This window comes from Ovis aries, chromosome 18, assembly GCF_016772045.2.
Source record: "Ovis aries strain OAR_USU_Benz2616 breed Rambouillet chromosome 18, ARS-UI_Ramb_v3.0, whole genome shotgun sequence".
NCBI lineage: Eukaryota > Metazoa > Chordata > Mammalia > Artiodactyla > Bovidae > Ovis > Ovis aries.
This window is the reverse complement of record NC_056071.1, coordinates 31,604,887-31,617,229: the sequence shown is the minus strand read 5'-3', so window position 1 is coordinate 31,617,229 and position 12,343 is coordinate 31,604,887. Positions and strand designations below refer to the sequence as shown.

Genomic DNA, 12,343 nt, shown 5'->3' with positions numbered 1-12,343 from the left:
TACAAGCTTTTTTTTTTTTAAGTAAAAAATAAATCAATATAAGAATGATTGGAGGCCAAGTTCCTCATCCCCCTATATAAACAGGGTTGCTCCAGCTGACTTCAGCTCCTTCCTGGAAGTAGCCTGAAACTTTTGATGAGTGGGAGTGCTTTCCTGACTGAAAGCACAGTGCATGAGTGGCAACCCCTGGTCACTGCACAGTGCTTCAGGAAGAAGGCTGGGCTAGGGTCACAGCACAAGATGCATCTCCTCTCGGAGTCCGTTAGTTAGAATAGCTCCTGATTATGTAGGTCCAGGGGTTTCCCTGGTAGCTCAGCTGGTAAAGAATCCACCTGCAATGCAGGAGACCCTGGTTCGATTTCTGGGTTGGCAAGATCCCCTAGAGAAGAGATAGGCTACCTACTCCAGTATTCATGGGCTTCTCTGGTGGCTCAGATTGAGCGTCTTCACTTTCACTCTTCACTTTCATGCATTGGAGAAGGAAATGGCAACCCACTCCAGTGTTCTTGCCTGGAGAATCCCAGGGACAGAGGAGCCTGGTAGGAAGCCGTCAACAGGGTCACATAGAGTCGAACACGACTGAATCGACTTAGCAGCAGCAGCCGGTGGCTCAGATAGTAAAGAATCTGCCTGCAATGTGAGAGACCTGGGTTTGATTCCTGGGTTGGGAAGATCCCCTGGAGGATGGCATGGCAACCCACTCCAGTGTTCTTGCCTGGAGAATCCTCATGGACAGGGAAGCCTGGTGTGTTGCAGTCCATGGGGTTGCAAAGAATCGGACATGACTAAGTGACTAAGCACAGCATAGCATGTAGGTCCGTCTCTGTCCCTACTTGCTACCACTATGACTTTAGTGTTGAAATCTGGGCCAAAGTCAGCTTATGGGACCCGATGATCAAACACCTTGTTCTCCACCTGTGACCAGCTGTGGGATCTAATATAGTGCAGTACCTGAGCCTGGTATGGCTAGTGAAGAGCAAGCAGCCCGTGACTTCTGAGCTGAGAACCCCCACCCAATACAGTGACCACAGTCTACTTCTTGGACTTGAGATCTACTGCTGTGAGACCCAAGTGAGTCTGCCTCCCATCTTTCAAGGAGGGCCCTGTGCCTATATCCCCAAGACCTGGTCACCTTTCCCACACCCACTCCCCTGCCCACCCAGCCCGCTCTGGCTCTGTGCTTCACCCTCCTGTTGTGTATCTGGCTGTTAGAGACCCGGTCACAATGAACTGGGGTCTTCTCCGTTGGCTCTAGTGGTAAAGAACCCACCTGCCAATGCAGGAAACATAAGAGATGTGAGTTCAGTCCCTGGATTGGAAAGATCCTCTGTAGGTGGGCATGGCAACCCGCTCCAGTATTCTTGCTTAAAGAATCCCATGGACAGAGGAGCCTGGCAGACTATAGTCCATAGGGTCACAAAGAGTCGGACACAACTGAAGCAACTTAGCATGCATCCACGGACAATGAATTGGATGATGTGTTAATAAGTTAGTTCCCCTAACCAGCTTAGGAGGCTCTTGAAGGCACCATTTTTTATTCATTTTATCTCCCCCAATGCCTGCTTCAGAGAATGCTCTTCATCAATGTGTGATCAGTTAGAGAAGGAGGAAGGCAGTGAAGTGAGAGTCTTGTGCCCAAACCAGACTGCGAGCTGCCTGAGAGCAGTGGCTTCTGACAGCTCCTGAGAGCACCGCCTCCTCCTCCCCCTGTGTCCTCCCACAGCAAAACCCGACACGAGACTGGGCTCAGAATCGGCATGTAGATGACTTCATTCAAGATTTTTAAAGTCTCCACCAATAAGGACTTCTGAATAATATCTTTATTTAGCTCAGGTAGATAGATATTTCCTACACATTTCTGGATACCTGGGTTAGAATTTTCTTCATGGCTCTCAATAAGCTGCTCTTAAGCTCTCATATATGGTAAATACAAACATGCAAATACAATGCAGGCTAAAATTTTTAAAAGACTTAACACAGGGTATATTGAAAGGAGATGCAGTAGAAAGTGACTCGATTACCACCCCCTCCCTCCTGATCCAGTCCTGGTGCCTGGATTTGGGCCCTCCCTCTGCTCTCTGCTTCTGTTAGACACAAGTTCTCAGCCCTCCCTGGACAGGAACAAGGCCAGGCAGCAGCCCCACCCCTGCCTGCAGAGAGGAAGGTCATCTCACAGGCAGAGTGTCCCAGACCCTAGTGGTCAGATTGCTCAGTCTTGTTTAAGCAGGGAGACTACTTCCATGTCAGTATTCTGGACTGCCTCTTCCCTTCAGTCTTGATGGCTCCCAACTGTCAAAGAGATTGGTCAGGCCCTGGTGTGACCTGCTCTGAATGTTTCTCAAGCCAGTCAGCCTCCATGGAAAGCCAACCAGCTTGTGGGCCGGGCCCAGGGGCTTCCCAAAACCTCTTTAGAGGTTTCCAGAGGCCTAAGGATCCTCTAGCCCTTCCAGCACAACTTCAGAAGGGCTCCATCAGCTCCTGTGTGGCCTCTGATGTGTCTGCTATCTGTGGTCAGTGTGCAGAAGGACAAGTCCAGGATGGGGGGCAGGTATGATCCCTCAAGCTTGCCCATAGCTCAGACAGCAAAAAAATCAGCCCAACAATGTCTGCGGGTTTTAGGCTCCCCTGGGCTAGGCCCCTGGCCTGGCTGCCCAGACAGGGGCAGGGCTGTCTGTCCCCCAAGAGCACATGGGCTGTCTAGGCTGCAGGACGCTCCCCTAAGAGCGGATGCGCACCTGAAAGTGCTCACAGCGGGCGTGCTTCATGGTCAGCCCATACAAGGGGGTCATGTCCACCTTCACACCCGGGGTCACGTGGAATTCCACCTGATGCAGCAGGATGGCCAAGAAGAGAAAGACCTCCAAGCGGGCAATGATCTCACCAATGCACTGCCGCTTGCCCAAGCCGAAAATAATCACCTTCTCACTCAGTACTTTGTTGACGGTGCCATCAGTAGTGAGAAACCGTTCTGGCCGGAACTCAGATGGATCCTCCCATAGCTTCCTGTAATCAGAGAGAAGCAACTGAAGAGGCAGCCTGGGGACTCGGAACCATCAAGCGGGTTGAGCCCCAGCTGAAAAGAATAGGGTTCAGGCAAGTGGCCCAGAGACAGCAAAGTGTGAAGCTCAGGAGCTGGGGAGCTTTCCCCGCCCCTTCTCGACTTACTGGTCATGGTTGATCTGCCACTGGTTCACAAAGACACAGCGCCCCTTGGGGATGTAAAAGCCATTCAAATTGGTGTCTCTTGTGGTACTGAGGAGGGAGGAAGCTCAGTCAGGCTCAGGGCCACAAGGAGATCTCCCTGCCTCCCATACCCTGTCCTTCCTACCACCCTGATCAGGCCCAGCATCAGACAGCAGCAGATCCATGGGGCCTCACCTGTGTGGGATGGTGAAGGGGACGAAGGAGGAGTGTCGGAAGGTCTCCAGGATGAAGGCCTCCAAATAGGGCAGCTGAGGTCTGTCAGAGAGCTGGGGCCACCGCGCCCTGCCAATCACTGTGTCTGCAGAGCACAGAGGACCAGATAGGTCAGGGGCCACTCAGACCTTGGCTGGGCCTCCTGCCTTGAGCACTCTGAGGGAAGCCACCACCTACCCAGCTCCTCCTGAATCTTTTTTTGCACCCTGGGGCTTGTCACCAGGTACAGGAGGCTCCAGGAAATGGCAGTTGTGACTGTGTCAAACCCTGGCCAGGGGAGAACAGAGGGAGAAGTTAGGTACTTGGTGGGTCAGGCCAGCTGGCCATAGGAATGGTATAATGGGGTAATGCATACCGGCCCCAAAGAGGTCCATCACGACATTAATGATCTTCTCATCCGACAGCTGGATATTGGCATTCTCGTCCAGCCTCTTATCCTGACAGTGCTCAATCAGGCTGTCTGTGATGTCCCGGATGTGACCCTGGGTAGGGAAGGCCCACAGGTAAGGAAGATCCCAAACCCAGAACTGCCTCTCCATCCAGACCTGGTCCCTTCCCATCCCTAGCATCTTTATCCAAGAGGTGACCACACACACCCACCCCTACCCTCCCAGCTTCTCTTGTCTTTCCAAGGCTCTCTCCTGACCCAGAATATGTGCAGCCCCAACTCGAGGGACATTTGACAGAGTCTAGTAACATTATCATCTGCACACGCCCTTTACACTTTTCTCTCCCATGAGGCCAGAAGACCAACTCTTCTTGGTTCCTTCCAAGACCAACTCTTCTTGGTTCCTACCACAACTAACTTAGGGTCCTGCATGGACTGGCTCTACAGTAGATACTGCTGTGTGATGGATAGTTACAAGGGCTGGACAATAAAAAGTTCTATTTTCCTGCCAAGGATGGAATCCCCTCCACTACTGGCTTCAAAATCCCAGGCTGAAGGCCTGTGAAAGCCTACCAAACTCCACTGGGCCCCAGCTATCTCTGACTCCTGACCCCTGACTCTACCTGCCCCCTACCACCCACCTGCCTCTCCCTAGGGTATACCTTCTCAAACGTTTTATAGTGTTCCTTGACTATCTTCTGTACAAAGACGTAGAACCTCCGATTCAGGTCCTTGAAGAGGTCCAGGGCAGTGTTGGGCAGGTAACGGAGGACAGGGATGAAGTCAGCTGGGTTCCCGGAGGCAGTTATCTCCCCAAACTCATTACTCAGGTTGATGAGGCTAAGAAACTCTTGGTCATCGTGGTCATAGCGCCGGCCAAAGCATATGGCACAGATGACATTGGCCACTGAGACCACTACATACCTGTAGGGGTCGAAGCGCCCAGGCCCTGACATCAGCTCCTGGAACTTGCCCAGGAGGTACTCAGCCTCCTTGCTCACATGCTCTTCCAGGTAGCAGGAGGACAAGGATGCCGGGTCTGAGGCGGTGGAGAAACTTTTCAGGGCATTCTGGGCCAGGCGTCGCCGGGCAGCCCACACCGGTCCAGAGTCTGGGTTGAAGGTCATGCTCTGGCCGTCAGAGACCAAAGTGAAGCTGTAGAGGTCGGGCCGGCCCTTGAAATCATCGCCCTGCCGCACCAGGGCCTGCCGGATGGTGTCCAGGCCGCTGAGCACCAGCACGGGTGTGCAGCCAATGCGGATCTGCAGCACGTCCCCATAGCGCTGGCTCAGTTGCGACAGAACCACGTGTGGGTTCTTCCCCAAGGTCAGCACGTGCCCGAGCAGGGGCCAGCCCCAGGGCTCTGGTGGACTCTTCAGGCCTTGAGGGACCCGAGGCCGCCAGGTCCTGACCACCCAGAATACCAGGCAGAAGACAGCAGAGGCCAGGAGAAGTTCTGTGGCCGAGATGGGGATGGGGAGTCCAAACACAGAAAACATGATCCACATAGATTCCAAGGTGGCTGCTGAGAGGTCAGATGGGAGGAAAAGGTCAAAAGATCTGACAGGAGGATGGAAGGAGCCAGTGTCCTAAAATATCAGCACACCAGTCAAGAAAAGGGAAAACCTTATCCAGAACTGTTCACTGGGCGTGAAATGGGAGAGGAGATAGGAGAAGCTGTTTGTGGAGCTGCCAACTCCATACCAAGAATTTCAGTCATTCTTCATTCAGTCCTGGCCACAGCCTTTGTGGTAGGCAGCTCTGAGGCTCAGAAAAAGTACATAACTTGCCCAAAGTCACACAGCCAGCAATGATAGAATCCAAACCCAATCCAAACTTGTCTAATTCCAGAACACCTTACCTGCCATACCAAATCTCAGTGTCAGTCTGTGATTTCCATAGAACACCTATACTATTATTTATTTCATATTTTTCTAAAATCAACTTTAAATCCACCCACGTAGCACTGTTTCACACAGTAACATCTGTGTGAAAATACAGGTTTGTTTTTTTCCCCTAACATATATTAAAATAAGCACATAATTGATGTGTAATCACCCAATTCCCCTGAGTATTACCCACCCAACTTGGGACAACACTACCAAAGAACTAAGGATCCCCTCTTCTTAAGCCGCGTTTCACATCTGGGGAAACTGACCTCCAGAGGAGGCACTGACTTGGCTAAAGGCACCCAGCTCTCAGACAGAGCCAGGGCTCAGACCTCTTAGGTAATGTTTCCTGGGAAGATTCATGGCCGTCTTCCCCGTTCCTATGTTCCTGTCATAGGTATAGGAGTGGTCAGATCAACGGATGAAAAGGAATCTTCTCAGTACTGTCAGTTCTCTACGGTTCAAAGCCAGGATCTAGGGAATCTGGCCAGACACCGGGACACAGTGGGGAGGGGACAGGGGACTGCCCCCTTTCCTTACTGTCTAAGCCACAGTGCCCTTAGCCCCAGCTCTGTGAGCTCAGCAGACTCACAGTTTAAACGCAGCAGGAGGCCAACTAGATTGAGGCTCCCGGTCACACAATTCCAGGCCAAGGTTTTCACTGGGCTCAGTTCTCAATGAATGAATAGTCTGGACCTCCCCCATTTGCCAGTCACTCAAGAGCTGTGAATAAATGGAAGGATCCTACCAGGCAGAGGCTGTAAGAAAACTCTGGACTGGAATATGAGAAACTAGGAATGGAGCTAAATTTAACTGACACTGACACAATACTTTCTCTAGGTTCAGTCTAGAAAGGGTGTGCAAATTCATGGACTCCTCTCTTCGAGGCAAGGGGCTATGACAGGGGCATCTTACTGATGCCCTGGACTGGAGGTCAGGAGACAAGGGTTCCAGGCTTTATGACATGGCCTTGGATTGGACAGTTCATTTTATGCTTCTGGGCTTCAGTCACATCACCTGAGAGAAGGGATGGGACATGGTCTCTGATTCAGGGTACCCAGCTGATCTCAGATAAGAGAAAACTCTGATCTTTTCTTTGAGGTTAAGCGTGAAGTTTCCCTACAGAAGAGCCACCCAAGATGGGGAGGTTGTATGGTTCCTTCCTGAACTACTATAGCTGTCTGTCTAGGGAGGCTTCCTGAAGGAGCTGAACCCCAAAGCACACTTGAGTCCAGACTCCTTGAGTGAACTGGGGACACTGCTAGGCTTTGGCGTGCCATGGGGTCCCCTTCTGCACACTGGGTGCTCCAAAGACCTCTAGCCTTTGTAAGATGGTAGGAGGCCAAGAGAGGTGTGATTGCTGAGTTTTCAGGGTCAAGTTTTCTGCAGAGGGCAGTCTCTCACACTGATCGGCCCCAGCAGAGGCCAGAGAAGACAGTGGAACAGGGCAGGCCCCTGGACAATGCCCAGGACCCCCTCTCAGATCAGCCTCCCTTGTCCAGCCAACACCTCTCAGCGCTGACAAGCTATGCCTCCGGAGGAGCAGCTTTTGGATAAGGCAGGGTTCAGCTGGTAAGAACCCCACTTGCCCCCTTACCCACCCTGACCGCAGAGAAGCCTCCTGCTCACAGAGCCTGAAGGAGTGCTGTACTGGCTCACAGTCTCTCACACCTGTGTCCTATTCCAACCTTCCAGGTGACCTCCATGGGGAAGCCCCCAGGCATTCCAGGAGTCAGTAGGAGATGAGCTGGAGCCTACGTGCTGGAATGCTGAGAGGGGAGCAATTCTGGCACTAGCCGTGGAATCTTGGGCAAGTCCAGCCCTTCCCCTGGCTTCAGTTTCCCCCAGAAACCCCCAGCACTCACCTGTGGCTGTGAGGGGGTGCAGAGCTGGGCTGGGAAGAGTGGTCTCTGCAGCCAGGGACCCCAAAGAAGATCAGGGAAGGCTCCAAGGAATTGTCACCTTCAGAGTGAGGGTGAAAGCAATGCCACCTTTATAGGCAGCTTGGGCGTGTGGCCACGCCTCCCGGAGCACGGGGATGGGAAAGAGGGAGGGGCAGGGGGAGGGGAACTGATCGCTTTTGGAAGCTTTGGGACGGAGGAGGGAGGGGCGAGAGAGGAAGCTGGGGAATAGGTAAGAACCAACTCGGGATGCCTCGATCAAGTGCTGGCTCTTAAAGGGATGAAGGCTAGGGACACTTGGGACCCTCAGTTCCAAGGTACCCCTGGACAAGCTCAGAGTCCAGTTGGGGAGGAGTTTGGGGAAGAAATCCCATGATAGCCCGAAAGAGGGTATAAGGGTGCTCCATCCCGGGGCACGGGGACCAGTCACCCTCATTTTTGCACCCACTGAACACTGGGAGTGCTTGCTCTTCTCTACCAGCAGATAGGAACCAGGCTGGCAGGCAGGGGCGGAGCTGCCCGGGGATGACCTCCTAACCCCTGTTATTGAGTCCAGGCTCGCGTGAGAAGCATGGCGACCCCAGCCCCGAGGTCATTAGGGCCGGAAGGCCAGAGGCGCCGATGGGCTGGCCCCTTTCCCCAGAGCCTCCCCCACCCCCAGGACCCCCAGAGCCTGGACGACTAGAAGTCCGCGCTCACTGATGGAAGGGCCGGAATGCGGGAAGGGATGGAGAATGTGCAGCCTTGCTAATGTGCGCACTAGCTGGACGCGTTGAGCGGCCCCTAGGGCCACTCTGCAAACCAAGGGTACTTCGAGCCAGGACCCTCGGGCCCTCGAGGTTCCTGGGGCTACTAGCGCTTTGGCAGGGCAGAGTAATCGTGCGGCGAGCGGATCTCCCAGCGGCCGAGGAAAGGGTTAGAAGGAGGCCTTGGGGTGGGGGTGGGGGGCAAGAAAGGGAGCTCAGGGACTACTAAAGGGGGCGGGGAGGGGTGGCGGGCGCAGATGCCTCCCCAGGCTAGCGTGCCTGTGTCTGGTACATCCCTCCAGGGGGCAGAGGTCACGCGGCCCATCCCAGCCCCACCTGGCCGGGGGCGCGGTGCCCAGAAATTGCGTGAGAAGGACCCGGAGGCCGGCGCAGCCACCCAGCAGCCCAACTCCCTGGCCCGGCTCGGGTCCTGGCACAGTCACGCGAGCGCGGGGGGGCGGGCAGAGGCGGGACGAGGAGCGGGGGTGCGGGGGGAGTCGGGGGCGGGGCTCTTAAAGGGCCAGTCTCTAGCGGAGCGTGGGGGCAGAGGTGGAGCGAGACAAGCCGACTAACGCTCGTGGGTGCGTGATTGGATGGGTGGTGGGGCGGTGCAAAGGGCCTAGGTTTGCGTGCAGAGCTGAGCTTTTGCAAACAAGCGGGCGCCTGAGTGTGTCCATAGTTTTGGCCCACGCCTGTGGCGGGACACGCAGCCCCAGCACCGCCTGGGTCAGCTGGTCTGTCCTCGCCCCTGCCGAGCCTTCCCAATGTAGGATGTCCAGGCAAAAAAAAAAAGCTTGTTTAGCTCAATGTGTCCCCAACTAACTACATCACCCGTTCTCTGAGCTCAACTGCGCTCCCCAGCCCTACGAATGGCACTGCCATCCGCTGGCCCATGCCAGAAAACAGAGACTCATCCTACCCCCTCACCGCCCACTACAGTCAGATGCCACCTCGGGCACTGCACAAATAAGTATTTACCAAACGCCTACTATGTACCAGACACACCTCCTGCTTCCCTGTAGCTTACATTGTGGGGCAAGGGGGATGGGAGGTGAGGCCAGAAAATGCCTAGAGAGTCTCAGAGGATGAAAAGTGCTATAGAGAAAAATAAGACAGAGAAGGGGTAGGAATCATGTAGGGGCAGATTGCAATTCAAAGGACACTGAGGAAAGGACACCTAGCCCAGGCAGAAAGGGCAGACACCCAGCCAAGAATCAAGGCACACAGATATCTGGAAGAAGAGTGCAGCTGGCAGAAGGAACAGCAAGTTCAAGGCCCTGCACAGTGGCCCTTGAAAGAAGGAGCAGTACCAGGGGCACTGGAAATGTACAGTGTCCTGTGACTGGGGAGTTCTCCTGGAATTTGGTGGATGTGAGGATGCTGAGGGTGAGAACAGCCCTGCTCTAGATGCTGGGAGCACCCTGCTAAGAAGGGACTTCCTTTGTGTGAGACAGAAACACTGTGAGGTCTGAGTCAAGGAAGATCACTGGCTAACATGCTGGGAACAGACTGAGGGGTAAAGGACCCATTTCTCCACTTTGATTTCTGTCCATCCTCATCCAGGCCCCCATCATTGCTCCCCAGAGTACTAATAAACTCCAACCTGGGTACCATCTGACTTTCAGTGCCTCCAATTCCTTCTCCACCCTGTGGCATCCCAGGTGTCTTTTCAAAGATGCAAAATCTCATTCCATCACCACCTTGCCCCTTCAGTAGCTCACATCTGAATAGAAACCAGAATCTTTTGCAGAGCCTAACAGGAATGCCCACTTCTACTTTGAATCTTTCCTACATTAAGCCTCAGCTAAGACATCACTGGAGAAGGCAATGGCACCCCACTCCAGTCCTCTTGCCTGGAAAATCCCATGGGCGGAGGAGCCTGGTAGGCTGTAATCCATGGGGTCGCTAAGAGTCGGACACGACTGAGCGACTTCCCTTTCACTTTTCACTTTCATGCATTGGAGAAGGAAATGGCAACCCACTCCAGTGTTCTTGCCTGGAGAATCCCAGGGACGGGGGAGCCTGGTGGGCTGCTGTCTATGGGGTCGCACAGAGTTGGACACGACTGAAGCGACTGAGCAGCAGCAGCAGCAAGACATCACTTCCTCTGAGAACACTTCCTGGATCCTTTGCATAGCAAGTTAGATTTCTCCTGGCCTATTTCCAGCATTGCTTCATGGTAATTCTCAGAACATTTGGTTCTTGCCAGGACATGGACCCAAACTGTCACTCCATCCTCCATGCTCTAACATAGAAAATCAGCCTTGGGAAATTGATCTGATAAGCCAAGATCTTGCAAGATATTAATAACAGGTAAAGGAGTTAAGTCCATCTATATTAAGGTGCATGACCAGGGTGTTGAGCCCAAAGTGCCAATGATATAATGATGGCATTTAGGTAACAGAACAGGCAGGAGACAGGGAGGTATTGCTGGGCTTCCATTCTGTCCAGCATCCTTCTATTCATTTCACCTTTGCATCTCAGGCTCGGTCTGAGAATTTTTGCAGTACCCAAGAAAGGTCTATCCTTCACACCAAGTAGGAGCTAAAGCCACAGAGAGTGGAAAGAATGTATGTGGAAGCCGTGGCAAGGAAGGAAGGCACTTTCAAATCCATCACCCTGCTCTGTAGCGCAATCTCTCCTTTGGCTCTCAGAGTCCCCAGCAATGCCGTAGCTCTAGAGAAACATCACAGAGCTTCCCTGGTGGCTCGGGGGTAAATAACCCACCTCCCAGTGCAGGAGACACAGGTGTGATCCCTGATTCAGGGCACTCCCACGTGTGGTGGAGCCTGTGTACTCGAGCCAGGGAACCACATCTATTGAGCCTGTGTGCCTCAACTACTGAAGCCCGGGAGCCCTAGAGCCCACACTCCACAAGAGGAGCCGCCACAGTGAGAAGCTCATGCACTGCAACTAGAGATCAGTCCTCTCTCTCCCCAACTGGAGAAAAGCCCGTGCAGCAACGAAGGCCCAGAATAGCCAAAAGAAATAAATAAAATTTAAAAAATAAAAGAAGACTCATGGCAGCCTGCCCTTCACAGCTAAAAGACCATCTGCAGAAAAACTCTTCTCTTGGTAAAAGATACGTTGCTTTCCTCCCATTTTCCAAGGGATTCTTTTTTTTTTTTTTTTTTTTAATTGTGTCCATGCTGGGTCTTCCTTGCTGTGCACAGGCTTTCGTCTGATGTGGCCAGCCTGGACTACTCTCTAGCTGTGGTGCTCTGGTGTCTCACTGAACTGGCTTCTCTTGTTGAGGAGCACGGGCTCTGGGGCAAGCGGGCTTCAGTACTTGTGGCCCATATGCTCAGTAATTGTGGCACACAGGCTTAGTTGCACCTCAGCATGTGGGATCTTCCCAGACCAGGGATCGAACCTGTGTCCCGTGCATTGGTAGGCAGATTCTTAACCACTGGACTACCAGGGTCCACCAGGGAAGTCCTCCAAGGAACTCTTGATTCCAAAGAAATTTTAGCTAATTAAGCCAATTCCTGTCTCACTTCTCAGCTGGAGAGGCCGAAATCAGAACAAAGAAAGCTGAATGACAAATCAAAGCAGAGCCCAGGCCCTTGCTTCGAGGCCAGAGCTCTTCCCACCGTGATTTATTGTCCCAGACTACCAGCAAAGCCCCAGGGGGCCAAAGGTAGACAGGCTCAGTGCCTCGGTCAGAGTGCCCCCTTGTCCCCATCTTCCTGGACAAGAGTCTGATGCACTGGGGTTATGGGAGGCCCTGCACTTCTCATCACCAAGCCTGTCTTGGAGGACAGCTCAGAAGACGGAAGGGGGCCCTTAGGGCACCAGGGCAGACAAAGAAGGAGACAGGCGGGAGTTTAGAGGACCTTGACCTGGAGTTGAACAGCCAATCCTGGGTCAAAGTTTGTATGCCTTTGCGTGAGAAGCTCTTTGGCTAGAATTCCCTAGCAATCGATACCAGGAACACAGAGGGAAGGGTGGTGGGCAGTGCAGAAAGGAGGGGGCTCTGGGCTAGACACAGTTGAGGGTTTT

At 53.3% G+C, this 12,343-nt stretch overlaps 1 protein-coding gene across 3 annotated transcripts; it reads right to left on the bottom strand.

Annotated features, from left to right (window-relative positions):
- Window positions 1-1,802: 1,802 nt before the first annotated feature.
- Window positions 1,803-7,660, bottom strand: CYP1A1 (cytochrome P4501A1). 3 transcript variants are annotated; one of them, NM_001129905.1, is given in 8 exon segments: window positions 1,806-3,003; window positions 3,166-3,252; window positions 3,379-3,502; window positions 3,595-3,661; window positions 3,664-3,684; window positions 3,773-3,899; window positions 4,468-5,327; window positions 7,560-7,650. In NM_001129905.1, coding segments are annotated over 5 exon segments (1,101 nt in total). In that variant the 5' UTR covers window positions 5,314-5,327; window positions 7,560-7,650; the 3' UTR covers window positions 1,806-3,003; window positions 3,166-3,252; window positions 3,379-3,462.
- Window positions 7,661-12,343: the final 4,683 nt, after the last annotated feature.

Coding starts and splice junctions, on each gene's coding strand:
- CYP1A1 (XM_027956968.2), bottom strand. CDS start 5,313: ATGTGGATCATGTTTTCTGTGTTTGGACTCCCCATCCCCATCTCGGCC. Junction 3,685..3,772: donor GATGGACCTCTTTGGGGCCG/GTATGCATTACC, acceptor TCCCCTGGCCAG/GGTTTGACACAGTCACAACT. Junction 3,503..3,594: donor AAAGATTCAGGAGGAGCTGG/GTAGGTGGTGGC, acceptor TGTGCTCTGCAG/ACACAGTGATTGGCAGGGCG.